Source organism: Sylvia atricapilla, chromosome 8 (genome assembly GCF_009819655.1).
Source record: "Sylvia atricapilla isolate bSylAtr1 chromosome 8, bSylAtr1.pri, whole genome shotgun sequence".
In the NCBI taxonomy this organism is placed as follows: domain Eukaryota; kingdom Metazoa; phylum Chordata; class Aves; order Passeriformes; family Sylviidae; genus Sylvia; species Sylvia atricapilla.
In genome coordinates this window covers 30,203,952-30,220,664 of record NC_089147.1, presented here as the reverse complement: position 1 = coordinate 30,220,664, position 16,713 = coordinate 30,203,952, and the positions used below count along the sequence as shown (strand labels likewise).

The window sequence follows — 16,713 nt, the reverse complement described above, 5'->3', positions numbered from 1 at the left end:
CCAGATACACAAGCCGAGGATCCCCCTGCAATCTCCAAACTACTGTCTCCAGCCACGCACCAAAATTAAAACCCAAATCAAAAGCAAAAGTTATACAACATAGAAATCGTAAAAGAGGTGAACTAAGGAAACTGCTGTGACTAGCGTACGGCTACAAGAGCACCTCACATGGCGTAATATCAATGGTCCTGCACTCCTGTCTCTGCCTTGCAGTGAGAGCCAGCTTCAAAAGCAGCAATAGTGTATGTGCCTGGATTTGCCTGCAGGATGTGGGCTGAGAATCTAGTGCTAAGCACTGCCTCCCAAGGAAAAGCCAGTCACACTGCTCGGACCGTCAGGCAAAAGAAACTCTGTACCGCACTTGGCTCGAGGCTGTCATACTTGTAAAGAAAAGTAATGACTGGTCAGTGGTGAGATATCCTGTATTTATTCTACAGTTCAGCAATAACAGTTATTTTGCTGTTGTGAAAACACAATAACCAGATTGCAGAGAGAAGGAATGGCATTGCAGACTTAAACTGTCTGCTTACACATATCCAGAACATAGGAAGTAAGTTTCAATGAGTGAGTAAGCAAGAAGTTACACAAAGGCTTTTTAAAAAAATGCATCTCAGATTTTCTTTGCTATTTTTCCAGCTTTAAATGCTTTAATACAAACACCTTAATTAAAAAAAAAAAAAAAAGGGTTTTGCCATAATTAACAACACTTCGCAGTATGACCGTGCTGTCCTCCTCAGAAAGATGCATTAAATACTGTCCCACTAAACATTTTGATTAGGTTTTACACACGGAAGAAAAATATTAAAATCTCAGCAGAAAGACCTAAGGGGAGGACAGAGCAGATGGGATAAAATATGCTCACTGTCGCAGTTTGTTTTTCCAGTACAGCTGTTCGCACGTACGGTGCTATCTTCTTTGTAGACTTCTGAAAAAGGATAACTGTCTTCATTAGGCTTGCAGAGAGGTAGAAACAGGCTGTAACACAGGGAGGCATTGCCTTATAATTAATGACTACATTCGATCAAGAATTGTTAAACATTAACTAATGCTAAGCTGCAGGGGAATTCCAAGAAAAACAGGTGAGCCAGCTGCAGAAATATCAGACACCTTTAAGTGCTCTAAGAATAAATGGAAATCGCCTGAAATAATTTCTACCAATTTTTCCTTGCAAAAGAATTAATCCACGCATGCATAATGCTGGCTGTATATTACATTCATTCTTTTGCAGGCTAGGGAGAGGAAAAAAAAAAAAAAAAGCAGCAATGCCATATCAGAATAATTTAAAAATTCACACATACAAGCCACTGTACAGGAAAAACAAGTCTGCTTTTATAAATACACGGAAAAGTCGAGCCAGTTGTGAAATGATTTCTGGAGCAGGTTGGTACATCACTTAGGAGGTCGCTAAGTCGTGTTCTCTTACTCGACTTCTCCCATCATGATTAAGATGGCCGAGGCTGCCCTGGCCTGGGTTTGTGGTACGAAGTGTGCGTTAGGATGAACGGGCACAAGACCAGTCCCTGCAGCACAGATGGGGCATTTCACCTGTAGGAAAAACTTTCTCCCACATTTAGAAAGATTGCATCTCCTGCTGTGGACAAACTGCATCTCCAGATCGGTTCCATCATAGCAAGGCGAAATTCGCGGTGTCTCTTCTATTCTACATTTATTTAAAAGCCTTATGAAAAAGTAGTCTTTATAAATAGTATAAAGAGGGAAACTGCAAGGCTTCAAATGCCCAAAGCGTTCACATATAAAAACATAGACCACGCTTTAAAGAGAAGACATCAGGTCGAATCTTATCAGTACCAAGGGCATGTGCTGCTGTATACTGAGGGATTGCAAATACGCTGTGTTTCTAGAATAGCTTCCACAACAGTGGATAGTTGTTTTTTCTCTTACGATGCCCAGTTCCTGCCACCTTCTGCCACTGCTGTGTTAGAGGATCCAAGCGAGGTTAATTAGCAGCTGTCTCCTTCTTGCTGAAGGAAGTATGCATAGATGCACTCAGTAATTCTCAGTTGCAATAGTGAGATCTTGTATATGACACTTTAAAGAACTGTTGAAAAGCAACTCTGAACCTGACAGTGTCCATTTGAAACAGTAATTTCCTTAACTCCAGCCCTAGGGAGGGACTGATCACTGGCATTTACTGGAGGAGCATGTCCTGGCTCAGGAGCTGTTCTGGATTTGTTTTTTACTAGCAGGGTACGGCTCTTCTTGAGAATCGCTCTGGAGACAGACCCCAAAGGCTGCAGCCGGACCAACCCCCTTTCCCAAACTCAGCGGGTACAGTCCCCTGGTCCTGTGGTGCCAGCTGGCTTTGGCAGTGGGAGCCCCACTGGGAAGAGCCGGGGCACCCCGTGACAATTCTTATTGCGTTTACCCTCCCTTTGGAGCCTGAACCCCCCTCCCCGATGCGTGGCCCTAATTATTTACACAAGATGCTGGGATATTTCTCCGACCCTTCCGCTGAGCAGCTTAACCGTGCTGCTCCTGCCTGTCGGCCCCGAGGGCATAAACACGTTCCGGCTCTTTATTTCCCCGACTCACGAAGCCCGCGATCAGAGGGAGGCTCTGACCCACGGCGCTCCCGCGAAGCTCCGGCCGGCACGGAAGGCCGCGTCCCCGCTGGGCGGCCGTCCGGCGGGCTCGGGGCAGCGGCCGGCCGGGGGGCGGCGGGTTCCGCTCCCGGCGGGGCGAGCGCGCATCGTCCCTAGCGGCCGCCGCCCGGCACGGGCCGCCGGCGACGGCTCAGAGGCAGACGCGAGGCCCAGGGTAGGGCTCGCCCCCGCACCAGAAGTCGGCGGCCTGCGGGGTCTCCACCAGCCACACCTCCCGCGGCAGCGCGGCCGGCTCCGCGCCCGCCGCCGGCCCCTCCAGCAGCCGGTAGTAGTGGCAGTCCCGGCCGTGCTGGGGGTCGTAGGGCGGCGCCAGGATGTCGAGGAAGGCGGCAGGCCCGTCCACGGCGTCGATCTGGTGGAGGTTGTCGGTGTGCGGCGAGAGCAGGCAGGGCGGCGAGGCGGGCGTGTAGCTCTGGCGGGAGCGGAAAAGGGCGCGCAGGCACGGCCCGCTGCCGGCGGCGGGGGGCGGCGGGGCGGCGGCGGCGCCGGCGGGCAGCGCGTCCATGCAGGCGATGCGCAGCGTGCCGTACAGCACCTTCAGCATGCCGTTCATGCCCGGGTGGTCGTGCAGCGGGATGCAGGCGCCGCTCCGCAGCAGAAACACGCCCATGCTGAAGCTCTCCGTCTCGCAGATGTGCATGTAGCTGACGGGAGGCACCACGCCGGCCCACGGCGGACCGCCGCTCGCCGCCGCCGCGGCCGACGGCCCCCGCGGCGCCAAGTGCAAGTCCTCGGCGCGCACCTCGTCCAGCAGCTGCTGCAGGCGGTGCAGGTTCTCCCCGAAGGCCGGGCCCGCCGGGCTGCGGAAGGTGATGCGCGCCTGCCGCGCCACCCGCTGGATCAGGGAGGCCATGTTGTCCCGGGGCATGGCGGCGGCGGCCCGGCCGCGGCGGGCGGAGCCCGGCGCCTCTTCCGCCACCGCCCCCGGCCCGCCGCGCAGCCGCGCCGCCGCCGGGCACCACGGGGCTCGTAGTCCGGGCCGGGCCCCGCCGGGGGAGTGCGGAGGAAGGCGGAGGAGGAGGGCTGCGGAGGTGAGGGGGCGCGGGGGCCGCGGGGCCGGGCCGGCCCCACAGCTCGTGGCGGCCGCCGTGGGGCGGCGGGGACACGGGCCGGCGGGAGCGGCCGCTGCCCCGGCCGAGGGCCGCGCTCCCCGAGAGTGTCCGGGGCTGCGTGGGGCCGGCGGGAGCGGCCGCTGCCCCGGCTGAGGGCCGCGTTCCCCGAGGCTGTCCGGGGCTGCGTGGGGCCGGCCGGAGCGGCGCTCAGCCGCCCGTGCCGCCTTGCCTCCCGACCGCCGTGCGCGGCTGAGGAGCGCGGGAGCGACTTGTTGCTGGGCTTGTAGTTAAGCCACGTAAAACTGAGCAAGGCAGTGCAAGAGCGGTGTCACGGGCAGAATAACAACTGCCCATAGACAGTTTATCTTTTATCGCTAACTGCTTGGTATAACCACGCCGTTTGGGCAAACTTGTCAGATCTGAGTTTTGTGGCACTGCCTCTCTCATCGCGGTGTTGAGTCGATAGTACAGCACCTACTATCCTTCATGCATCTCCTTGTGGTCGCTTTTGAGTGTGTGATTGTGTCTGAATTCGGTATCTTTAACCACAGGTGAGCACCGACGAGCACACAGAGTTCCTGACGCTGATCCTCAGAGAATCCCGTGTGGCAGAAAGGATGGATAATCTTTTGGCTCAGCTCCAGCCTGGTGGAGCAGCCTGCATGTGGTTGTTTCGGGCTAATGTACAAAAAGGGTACTGCATTTATTCTGCCAGGTTTTTATATAATTTATGTATTTATGGTAATGATCCTATTATCTTCTTTCTAATTAATGTGGCTGTGTGTAGCAGGTCATGTCTAAAAATCCGTTCTTTTGAAGTCAGAAATTAACCTGTATGGGGATATTTTAAGCAAGGTTAGGCTCTGGTCACAGAAATATACAGACTCATTCCGCCTTGACTTCAATTACTTGCGTGATTGTGCAGCATTTAAGTACCATGGTAGGTCTAGGTTCTGAGAAACAGCTGAATGATAATACTTAATCAAATATGACTTCAGGTGCTGCAGCCTAGCAGTTAAAAATTTTTGTTTTAAAACCAGGTAAACCAATGTGTCTTCTTGATTAAAGACAAACTCAAGTTATGAAATATGTGTTAAGCTTAATTAAGATATGCATGACTTTACAGTGTTCTTACACATTATCATAGAATGGTTTGTGTTGGAAGGGACCATAAAGATAATTTTTATTCTTGGAATATAGCACCATGGGCAGGAATGCCACTGGCTAGATCAGGTTGCTCAGGACCCCATTAAATCTGGCTTTGAATGCTGCCAGGGATGGGGCATCCACAGGATCTCTGGGCCACTCTTGAAGTATCTCACCACCCTCCATGAATGATAAGTACTCTACATAGACCAGAAATACAAGTGTTGTGGCGTGTGATGGCCCAGTAGAGGATGAAATACTGATGCTGTAGACAAAGATGTGTCTTGGATCTCTTTTTACAAAACTATTTCTTGCCCTCTATAAATAAACTTGGTGCACAGAATGCAAATTCAGGTCATGGTGTAGCTGCATCTCCCTCCACAGAGAAGGATGTTCATTTGACTTGCTGCTTTCAAGTTCCACCTGAAGCTACAAAGCCTTGCAATCTTCAGCTGTTTGTTAAGTGCTAAGTGATTTGTTAAGTCTGCCCAGTGCCAGTGTTGGGAGCACAGGGTGAAGACTGGATGTATTTCTGTCCCTGGCAGGATGCTTAGGATGAGGGGGCATTATCCTGAGTGGGGAGAGAGAACCTTAAAAGGTCTGTGAGCCTTGCTGTATGGGGATGAGCTGCTGAGGACACTCTCATTGCTGTTGCATTGGGTGGAAATGGAGGGATTGGAAGGCTCCATGTTCAGTGAGCTCTTCTATTCAGCCCCCTTCACAGGGGCACTCAATTTAATCGTGAAGGTGTGCACTGGAAATTTTGGCAGTACTGTTATCAGTGATAATGATAAATTCTTTATTGGCTACCTATTTGTGTCCTGCCTCAGTGATTGCACTTTGCTTTCAAGTGAGTGCTAGAATACTTTTGGGCACACTGGTTCTTTTTCTATGCAGCACAAAAATCAGCTCTTTTGTGGAAACAAGTGCTTGGTATTTGTAGTACATTGTGCACATGGAGTAACTTGCGGTTGAAGGAAAGATCAGCATGGAAAAGCAGGATCCTGAGTCTGAACTCAGCTTGGTTTTGCCTTGCTGAATGGTATTAGCTGAGTTACTTGACCCTTTCAGTACTTATCACTCTGTAAACCATGAATCATAGGTTCTACGTACAAGGATATTTCTTAAGATTTTAAGAACATCTTTACGTGGACAATCCTGGTGCCATGTAAAACTGGTGATGAGGTTTATATTTTGTTGTTTGTTAATTGATCACCTTGTGATCACCAGTGTTTTTAGCTACTGTATTAATTGCCATTTCTAACAGATAGAGACAAAAATATATTAATGTTCTAGTTAAATGCTATATCACACCCACGTTTTTTTCAGTGCAGTAATATTCAAATAAACCAACAAACCAACCTCAACAGAAAAGCAAACTGTCCAGCCAACTGGCAATTAAATTTACATGGTTTTTATTCTGGAAGGCCATATTCTTAGCTGGCCTCTACTATTTTTAGCACATGAGAAAAAAAAATCATAGTGTAGTTGCTTGTCTAGGCTTTGGGACTGCGTTGTGTTGGTCATGCAGTGACCAAAGTTCAGCTCTGAGGTTTTATGACACAACCAGTGAGCGGGAGGTCAGGTTGGGGTTATGGTTTTGGTCTCCTCCTGTGTTTGCTTTGTTTCTCCACACACCAAAAGAGAATGTGCTGACAAGTGTCGCGGCTGTTTTCTCCTGCCCAGCCTCACTACTTTCAGTCTCCTCCCGTTTCTACCTGGACTCAAATCTGTGAACAGCTTCTCACTTCTTTATTGCTATTACATATTACAGCTCCCTCCAAGTTTGTGAAAAACCTTGGTTAATTTTTGCTTTCTTCTAGGGTTTGCTCCCCATATCCTCCTAATTGCTTTCGAGAAGTTAGAATTCCCTGTAACGATCAGGTAAAATCATCTGCAGTGGATGAAAATGGCTGCTGTTTGTGTAGAAACACTGGTTACCTGTTGCTAAATGCTGTGTTGCAAGGTCAGAATGTTTTACAAAATAGAGTTTGGACCGGCAGTGCAGAAACCATCCTCTGTTATAATGTCGCGAAGAGCTGCAGATATGAATCTACACAGGACAAAACCCAAGAATCTCTGTCAAAAAGCATCTTTTTTGCACTGTTCCTGCTGCTGGTTCTTCAAAGGTGTTTTTTGTTTTGGTTTTTTTTGGGAGTTTTGCTTTGTTTTGTTTTAATAGTTGCCACCAGTGAAGAAGCTAGATAGAAATGCTAGCCAAACGTGACTCAGATGACAACAGGATTAAAAAGAGAGAAGACAAACATGTCTGTAATATCTGCTGGCTCTCCAGTAATGGCTTACGTAAAAGAAAGTTGGTTATCAATTATTCATCAGAGAATTTATATATCAGTAGAAACACAGGGGAGTGCTAGATATAACTGCACTGAAATCAAAAGGGGAATTAGGTTAATATATATACCAAACATCAAGTAGATCTATGTAACATTAAGACTCCCAGCCACCTTTACCACTTCTTTACTGATGTGCATCCTGCATTCATTAACTGCTGGAGAGAGTCCAGAAGAGGTGACCAAGGTGATTAGAGGGATGGAGCAACTCTACTGCAAGGAAAGGCTGAGAGAATTGGGTTTGTTCAGGCTGGACAGTGGATGGCTTAGGGGTCACCTGGTTGTGGCCTTCCAGTACCTGAAAAGAGTCTGCAAGAGGGATGGAGATGGACTTTTTACAGAGGCATGTAGTGACAGGACAAGGGGAAATGGGTTCAGATTCAAAGAGAGTAGATATTATGAAAAAGATGTTTACTGTGGGTGTATTGAGGCCCTGCACAGGTTGCCCTGAGTGGCTGCCCCATCCCTGGAGTTCAAGGGCCAGGCTGAAGTGGGCTCTGAGCATCCTGGTGTAGTGGAAGATGTCTCTGCTCCTGGCAGGGGAGTTGGAGCTAGATGTAGATGATCTTTAAGGTCATTCCCTTCCCAGGCCATTCTGTGGTTTCTATGAACCATGTAATTCTTGTTGCACTCTTCATGTGTTGTAGCTCCTCAGTTAAATGCACTATTTCTATATAAAGCACATCATTAATGAGTTTTATTGACAGTTTGCTACAGAACAGCCTAGAGCAGGAGTTGGAGTGACTCAGAGTAGGAAAGGCTCTGCAGCATGCAACTCCCTGTGCATGAATTTGCAGGAGTAATGAGCCTTATTCTCCTCATCTGAGTTCAGCTCCATTGACTTCATGCTTTCCAGTGGTGCAGATCAGGTCTGTGCTGATGTCTCAGGTGCCAGCCAAATTAGCCTGTGGTGATGGGTGCTGTGAGCTGGCCATGGCTGCACCCCTTCTGAGCTCTCTAGGGCTGACCCTGAGTGTGAGGAGGAGGGAAGCTGCTCCCTTGCAGGGAAAGCTGTGTCCCTGTGTGTATCTGCTCTCTCATTATCACTGACCTCAGAGCCGTGTTGACTTTTACCTGCTGTGTGATAGGTGCAGTAAGAGAGTGCTTTTGTCCTAGGCTGGGGTGTGATCCTCAGAGCCCAAGAGCTGGCAGCAGGCAGCAGTAGGTTGCTCACAAACGCTGGGGTCCCAGAGGTGTGAGCCGTGGGTCTGCCACTGCTTGTGCTGTGTTAAGTAATGGTCACACACCAACTCTGGAACGTCCTTATTAGCAAGGTCTAGAGTAATCCTGTTTCAGTGGTTTAAAGAGTTACTGCTGTGCCACTGAGTCACACTTGCTCACTCATAGCCTTCCCTCACTGCCAAAAATGCTTCAGCACAGATATTCTTGATGCTAAGGCTTTCTTTCTCATGATCACGAGTGAGGACTGGGTATGATAGTCACACAGGTAAAGCCATAGTAACTTGATTGTCTTTGGTTATACATTTAACACATTATTTTAAGAATCATTTTTCAGCAAGAGAGAGAACTACTTAAATTCTTAATGATTTAGGATCAAGTTTATCCCAGTGGGGATCTATATAGGGCTAATCAACAATAACAAATTTAAGAAGGAAAGGGCAGCCAAAGAATATTTTTCAATTTTAAATAAATAATAGATACATTTTTTTTCATGGAAAGACTTAGTGTTCAGCAGCAAAAGAGGTTAATAGTAAAACTTAGTGGGTAAGGTATTTAGTGGGATGGAAATTTCTTTCCGTGTTTTCAGATGTTTGTGAAGTTTAGGTTAACTGATAAATCCAATAAAATCATTCTCTGTTTTATAGGTGAACAGTCTGTGTTAGACTCCATGCCTCTGTGAGGAGGAAGGAAATGTTCTTCAAGTGTTGAAACAAGTGAGGTGGACTGAGGAAAGCAGAAGAAAAAGGCCAAGACCCACAGAACTGTTGCAGCCACCCGTACATAGCACTGATTTTTCTTTGAGAGAACAACCCATGTCTGACTACTTCCAAATCAAAGAACGTCAATTAGAAATAATTTGCAATTAGTAGAGAAAATTATCAAGGAAAAAGAGAAGGAAGAGATGCTAACTTGGGGGAATGAGGTCAGGAGGAGGTTCCAGAGAAGTAGCATGAAGAGATGAGTTGTTGTGGTGCAGGGAATGAGGCAAGGAGGGAACAGGGAAGTTTGATTCCCTGACATACAGCTGAACAGCTGTTAAAGGGGACATTAAAAGGCCTTTGGAAGATCAGTGCAGTGTGTAGGCTGGGTTTTGAAGTGTGGGTTGAAATGATGACATAAAAATTTTAATTTCTTTAAAAATTAAGACAGTGTGTTTGAGGACAAAATGACAAGTCACAAGTTTGGAAATGAGAAATCTTTGCCAGGGTCATGATCTTCGCTGGTTGTGGTTTAATGCTCAGAGTATTTATGTGACCACATAAATACTTTTTGGGGTAGAATAACATAACTGTCAGTAACATGCCACTTCTGCATATGTATAACTTAGGATGATTGAGGAAAAACCCACAAAGTTATCAAGGTATAATGACCAGTTAGTTCAGATACTAAATATCCTGATTTTACTTTTGCATTTCACAGCTTGGTAACAGATGTGTGGTATATTTTTCCTGGAAAATTAGAATGAATTCCAGCAGAAACTGATGCAGAAACTCCACTTTTTCCTGAAAACTAGCTTCCACTCTTTCCCATAGCAGGATCAGGGCTGAACAAACCACACATCCTTCTTACTGTTGGTTTGGGGTTTTTTTTTATCTCTAGAAAAACAAAATTCTCCGTGTCTCTGTGTTAAAATGATTGGAAATTAAACTTAGGGAGATCTAGCATGTGATTACTTTTTTTAGACAGGATTTTCTTCATAGCTGAATTGGGCTGAGTTTTTTCCCCTCATAAACCAGATGGTAAGTGATTCAGTACTTTCAGCAGTAGAAAAATGATTAGTTTTCTTTCCTCAGTAGTTGGTGTGAATGTACTTTATCTATTTACATATTACATAAACACACTTTACCAGCATTTCTGTACATAGGTTACAGTCCTGATCCTGCAGAGAGCCTTGCACACAGGAGTTGACATGGCTGATAGAGAACTATTTGCATGGAACTCGTGACAGCATTGTTACTCTATTTGTATCTTTATGTATGTACCTAAATTTACAACATTGTATGAGGATGCCAACACAATTTTAAGTCCACAAAACAACTGAGTAACTTTCCACACGTTGCTTTCTTTTCACCTAACAAAGCCTCTGATCTCTTCTGCTGTGTTCCTGTAGTAGGCTGTAGGTCCTTGTGGCTTTTGAGTTGTGCTGAAAGCTTTGTCCTTATTATACAGTGTAAGTTCTTCCTGGTGTGCAAGGGAGAGCAAGGTCCTCAGGCATGTAACCTTTTGGGCTTGTACTGGTGCTGCTCCCTTTGGAAGGGATTGCAGTAACAGTGGCAAATATTTGGGAGAATATAAAAAAAAAAATCACGTAAGTACCTGATTTATCGAGGTTATATGCATCTGTACTTGTTGGTGTATACATAATGTTAAACAGAACATATGTGTAAGCCATATATGCTGTGTCAGCATACAGCTGTTTGAGGCAGAAGGCTCTGAGGCTGTTACTGGACTTACACTCCAGGCAAATAGTGTATTACAGTGTCCAGTCACTTGTTCCCTACACAAGAAGGTGCAAGTAAGGTTGTCTGAGCAGCCTGACCGAGGTCCTTTCCAAGCAGTTCAGAGCTGTTTTGTAATTTTGCTGTGCTTTTACCCTAGCTTTACCTGGGAATTAAAATGTTGAATGGGTAGTCTCATCCTGCTGCTTCATTGAGACCATAATACTCCATTTCAAATACAGTTCTCTGTTTACAAATCTGGCTGTGCACAGCTGGAACATAATTCCCTGATTCTCTTCTTGGTTTCTGCCTCATGTAGGTGTGCTCTGGTTGAGTCACTGGGGGATTGTGCACAGAGGAGCTGGCTGGCCCCTTGCCTTGTTTTCCAGGTTTAGCAGGGAATTAGAACCCACTTTGGAGCATTTCATACTTGAAAAACGTGACAATCTTCTGCTTTCATGTATTCTAATAGGGAAAAACAATATATGAATTAGCATCAGAGATACTGTGCCAGGACACAACAAGTTTTTCCCTTCAATTAAATTTTTCAGTGGAAGAGTGTCAGAAGGAGGTCCTTGAAACTAGCACTGTTTGTTTGGCATGGATCAATAGTGAAGCTGGAGTGAGTTAGTGTACCTTGTATTTGTGAAATAAGTTACTTTTCCCTTTATGCAAGGGAAAGCGTTTGGGGAGGGATTTGCCTCTCAGGATGTGTGGTCACACAAGGTGGCAGAAAACTCTGTCTGTGGGGCACATAATCCTGTGGGATGGTGCTGCATGGGGTGGTGTGTCCCTCTGAGGTCAGACACAGCTCTGTGTCTTGCATACCAAGGCTGTACCTTCTCTGAACCTCATTGTCACAAATGGTCACATTTCTTATAGCTGGGAGTTGCTTTATTGCATTTCCAGAAATACACAGAAGCACAAGGCAATGGTTACACACTTCCAAACGCTGTGTCTGTAGAAGAGCAGAGCAGTGACTCCTAAAGCAGCTGTTGAGGGCATGCAGAGCAGTGCATTAAGATTTCTGTTCCCTCAGGCTGGCTGTGCATGCTCTTGTGCTCGTGTTAATTGACTGCCTGGCAGTGCTCCTTTCTCAGTGCACTTGTCCTGTGCCCCCTGGCACCCAGCTGCCCATCCCTCGTGGCCAGGTGTCACACTGGGAGTGTCATCATGCCTGGGCTGTGACAGTGGGTGTGACATGCACAGCAGAGGGGGCCAGGAGAAGTTAAACCAGGTTGATCTGTCGGTCAGGAAGAATGAGCAAAATTTGCCCTCAGTGTGGAGGGCACTGAAGAAACAGTGTTGCTGACCTGTTATCTGTTGTCTTCTCTGGGTTCCAGGGAGTAAATACTGTGGAGAAAACTTGGCTCAAAGCTTTGAGGACCAAGTAATTGATGTAAGCCCTGGGTTACATAGGGCATAAGCATGCTTTTATAAGTACTGGAAGTAATGAAGAGAGTTTCCTCTGGCTTCAGCTAATAATAGGGAACGTTGTGTACAGTTTGTTTACTTGATTGGTTCATTTTATTGTGTGTAAATACACTGTAGAAACAAGTTTGCCTTTTGTCCAGTGATACTCAGCTAGGGTGCTTCTGGTAAATCCAGTGAATTAAGGGGAACAAGTAATGTGCTCTGGTCTGTCAGTGAAACAAAGTCCATTTTAAATGAAGGCCATGAGGGATATGGTGAGGCTGCAGAGGAGTTAGACGGGATCTGCCTCAGTGAGAAAGGAGTGGTGCTGTCCCGTGTGTGGTATGAAACTCTGGCTCCTCTGATCTTAATGAAAATGATGTGGTTTTGCACTGGGGCAAATGAGAGCAGAATCTGACCAACTGTTAATAGCTTTTTGTACTTGAGGCTGAAATGAAGTGGCTGTGTGTGCAAATAATTGTGTAAGCGTGACTTCTGAATGACTGCTAAAAGGAGAATTCAATATTTAATTGTTGGAAATACAAACTGTTTGGCACAAATCTCCTGGTTTGGCTGAGCTGTACTTGACACATGACAGAGAGAGCAAAGGTGATTTTGAGTCCTGGGATCCGAGGGGGGGCCAGTGTGTAATGTAACTCAAGTCAGAGCCAGTGTGTTGACTGCTTTGTAATTACAGATGCTTATTTGTGTACAGAACCAGTTGATTCATTATATTTTATTTCCATTATCTCATCTCAATCTTTCTGTGTGAATCTGAGCTATTTGAGTTCAAGGGAATGGCATAAAAGTAGAATTTTAAAAAAGGGCCTTGTTAACAAAAAGTTGGTTGTTCTGATATAAAGATGTTCTGATGTAACCAAAATGATGAAATTGGTTAAATCTATCTGCAGAATCTGAAAACTTTTGACAAGTCTAAGAAGTTCAAAATAACCTTTCTTCTACTCCATGACCTGCATTTCTTGCAGTATTTTGACCCATGCCTTGAAACAAGGAGAGTTTAGCTCTGAGAGTATAAGAGACAATTAGAAGTAACCATGATGCTGTAGCTTAACGCTCTGTCACTCTTCAGCTGTGCTTCAGGAACCAGCTGAATTCCAGGAGCTCTGCTCTTTATGCAGAAGTCAAGTGGTGAAGATGGCTTAAGCCATCTTCATTTTGTCAAACTCTTCCACTGTCTTAATCTCACCATAAGTTGTTGGCTGTTCTTATGCCTAGAAGTGTGGCCATCCCATTTTAAACTCTGGAGACCAGAGAATATTTTTCCTGGAGCCAAGATCTATAAATGCTTTCAGCTTTCAAAGGTCCTCCAGTATCTGATAAAGTAAGTTTTACTTACACAAGCAAAACATTGCCACTTTTATGTACAGGTATTGACAGTGTGGAGAGATGTGAAATTTTTTTGGGATTGTGGGGCAAGTGTGAACCCAGAGTTGATGGGGTACGTTTGAAAAGAGTTCCTGGCAAAAGTTACACTGTCTGAGAATCAAGTCCTCACACTCAGATGACATCATTGGAAGATGCACACATGAAGTGAAAGTACCTTGTCATGTGGCCTTTAAGCTTCTGCTCCTGTGGTACATGAGGTTTTCTAATACATAGAAGAAAGGAAACATTCACTTTTCCAGGTAATTGTTTCAGAATGGGTGTCTGATCTATTCCAGTCTGCTCTGTCTGGGGAATGTCTCCACAGCTGTAGTGAAGTGCTGTGCATGCACAACAAAGAGGCTTTTTGGATGGAATTTGTAATGCAGGACTCATTAACTGATGATAGTGGATAATTTTGAAAGAGATGAGTACACCACTTGCTGCTCGCTTAGATCATAGAAATAACTTGAGGGAATATATTCACTGAACTGAGATGTTCTCTAAAATGCTTGCTAACAGGTTACTTATGCTTCTGTATGCCAAAAGCAGTAGCTTTTTCTCCAAACCAAACAGAAAATTGAGTATCTTCTTTTTAATTGTATGAGGAGTAAGTGTGAGAATTGTTTGGGTTATGTGGATGTTATGTAAGGGTCACCAGTGGAGGATGAATCGGGCCCAGTGCTTTGTGTGTTTGTCTAAAGGAAGTGGCATTTCCATTTTATTTTTCAAGACCCCTGAGGTCTTGTCTGCAACTGTATCAAGAATACAGTCACCCAGAAAAATCACCCAGTCAAGTCTCCTGCTGGTATGTGTCTCCTCCCTTTGGCTGTTTGTTATTTAAATGCAGGAACTGTCGGTCAGTGCACCAGAGCCTGTGGGCACTGCTGGAATACACAGAGCAGCTTTCCTTCCACTCTGCTCTTTCATGTAACTGAGGGCTGAGCTGGAGGGCTGCTGGTTTGCTTTCCTAGGTGAAATTAGGGAAGCAGATGGGCTGCACGAGGAGCCCTGCATCGCTCTGGCTGGCTTTGAGTGTGGCTGGATACATCAGAAATCCCAGAGCTTCTCAGCTCTGTCTGTGTGTCCTACAGCACCAGTCTCCAGGGATCTGAGGTTACTAGATTGGAGGATGTGAGTTGCGTAAAAAAGTCCCAGTCCCTGGGAGTTTAGGAGTGGTAGCAGAATAAATGACTCGCTTTCATGTTACATGGCATGGGACTTGCTCTTCCTTGCAGATGACTTCTCCAGTGCTGTTTGGATGTGCTGCTGCTCTGTGATTGCTCCTAAAGCCTTGATTTGACAGCAGCCTCTGGCGTGCTGTGGGCCAGCAGATCTGCATAGCAACAGACCCGCCAGTCTTCCTGCAGAGAGTTAAAGGAATTTTGGAGAAAATGAGCAAGGCAAAAATTTGCTGTTCTCTTCTGTGGCAATTCCCCGCATTCAGTGTCCCTCATCTCTGGCACAGGTAGGCAACAGGCTGGGGAGGAAAGCAACACAAGTGTTATTGTCTTCCCAAGGCTTGGGGCTGCTGATGTTAGGTGCTTTAAGTGTGGGTTTTTGAGAGAAGAGATGTAGGTGAGGGAGAAGCATCACTGTTCAGTGAACTGCAGGGATAGTTCTTTGACCTTTTGGAACATTGAGCAGGCCGAAGAAAAGGAAGATGATTAAAAGAAAGAAAATCCTCTTAATCTGGGTGATGTCAACTTGTCATTGTCAGTTTGGTAGGTCTGTAGCTGCAAGCCTCCTGCTGCCTGCTGTGCAAGGAGCAGATCATTAATTAAAAGGCATGGCAGAGTGCAGCATACTTAGGGCTTTGAGATGCTGACAAACTAATATCGCCCAGCATCACTGCAGAGAGCATGTCCAACATGAGGGACAGTTCTTAGAACTAAAAACCTGTTATCCAGTGTGTCATCCTTGAAGACTACATGTGGCATACGTGCTGAAACCTAAACTTCCTTGGTCTCTGCCTCCTGAGCAGCCTCATTCATGAATCCAGCTTCTCCTTAGTGTGAGCCACAAGGCAGGGATCTGTTTAACATGGGGTTTAGGAAAGCTTTGGGGTTCCCTAGGCCACCTGGCTGAGCAGCAGTCCTGTGCCTTTTGACATAAGAAGCGCTAGAGCACCTGGGTAATGATGCTGGGCATGGCAAAGGGTAGGAGCAGTTGTGCTGCCAAGTGTATAAATCCCTGGCAAGACTGAGTGCCTGTTCTGAGATGCAGAGATGTGGGTCAGAGAGTGTAGGACTGAGTTAGGTAAGAGAATGTGAGAACACACTCACTATATGGCTGCTAAACAAGGAGCAGGAAAAGGTTTCACTGGTTTTGGCTTGAGGGATTAAGCAAGAAATGATGGATCAGATAGAAAAGAATCTGGTTTGACTGTGGTATAATTTGTAAAATATACTCTCAGCTTGCTATTTATCCCAGACCAGATTGTAAATGTTCAGTAGTGTTTGCAAGCATCTGACCATCAGTGCTCAGAGCACTGACACTTTTCCTGCTCTCAATTGTCATACACACTTGCAGATTTAATACTTTTATTTTGGAGAATACAGCACTTCCCTGTCCTGTGAAACAATGCATTTCTTCTGCTGTTCTCATGGAGATGTGATGCAATGATATCACTTCCTAGTGAGGGACTGGTGAATCATTTTGTTGATGTTCATGAATCTCTTTTTTGCTAATAGTTTCTGCACTGGTCTTTATAGACTTTTCAAAAGTGAAATCATAATGTCAGGGACGTTTTTTTAAACTTTAGGTGAAAAAGGCCGTACTGCCATTATTTGTCACATACCATACTGAACCCAAGCTCTCAGGATGCTGCTGAAATGCTGTCCCAAATATATTTGTGTAGCTCAAGGTATTGCCACCTATCCAGTCAGTCCCTCTCCAGTAGTGGGAAGCTTGCTCTCAACAGAGTGGGAGACAGAGGACACATATTTGTCTCACAGGCTAGGGTGGTTAGTCTGATAATTTAAACTTTAAAGCTCTCCTGTGGGTCTGGTAACCTCTTGCATGGGAGCAGAAGCACTCTGAACTATTATGGCTGGGTGTGCAAAGGCTCTTCTAGTTGAGAGCCTCTGACACTTTATTGTCTGCCTAGGAGATGTGGCTGCTT

The 16,713-nt window shown here is 45.9% G+C and overlaps 1 protein-coding gene and 1 long non-coding RNA gene across 6 annotated transcripts in view; one reads left to right on the top strand and one right to left on the bottom strand.

Moving 5' to 3' along the window:
- Positions 1-411: 411 nt before the first annotated feature.
- Positions 412-3,508, bottom strand: ADO (2-aminoethanethiol dioxygenase). Its single transcript, XM_066324245.1, has one exon. It carries the CDS (start codon positions 3,490-3,492, stop codon positions 2,755-2,757), a length of 738 nt encoding a protein of 245 aa, XP_066180342.1. The 5' UTR covers positions 3,493-3,508; the 3' UTR covers positions 412-2,754.
- A 710-nt stretch (positions 3,509-4,218) lies between these two features.
- LOC136364351 (uncharacterized) overlaps positions 4,219-16,713 on the top strand; it is a 60,666-nt gene continuing 48,171 nt past the window's right edge. For 4 of the 5 annotated variants that reach the window (XR_010744143.1, XR_010744144.1, XR_010744140.1 and 1 more), the window contains exon 1: positions 4,219-4,370. This is a non-coding gene — a long non-coding RNA (uncharacterized lncRNA). Of the gene's footprint in view, positions 4,617-14,827; positions 15,058-16,713 lie in introns of all 5 variants that reach the window. The other variant, XR_010744141.1, reaches the window with a different exon arrangement.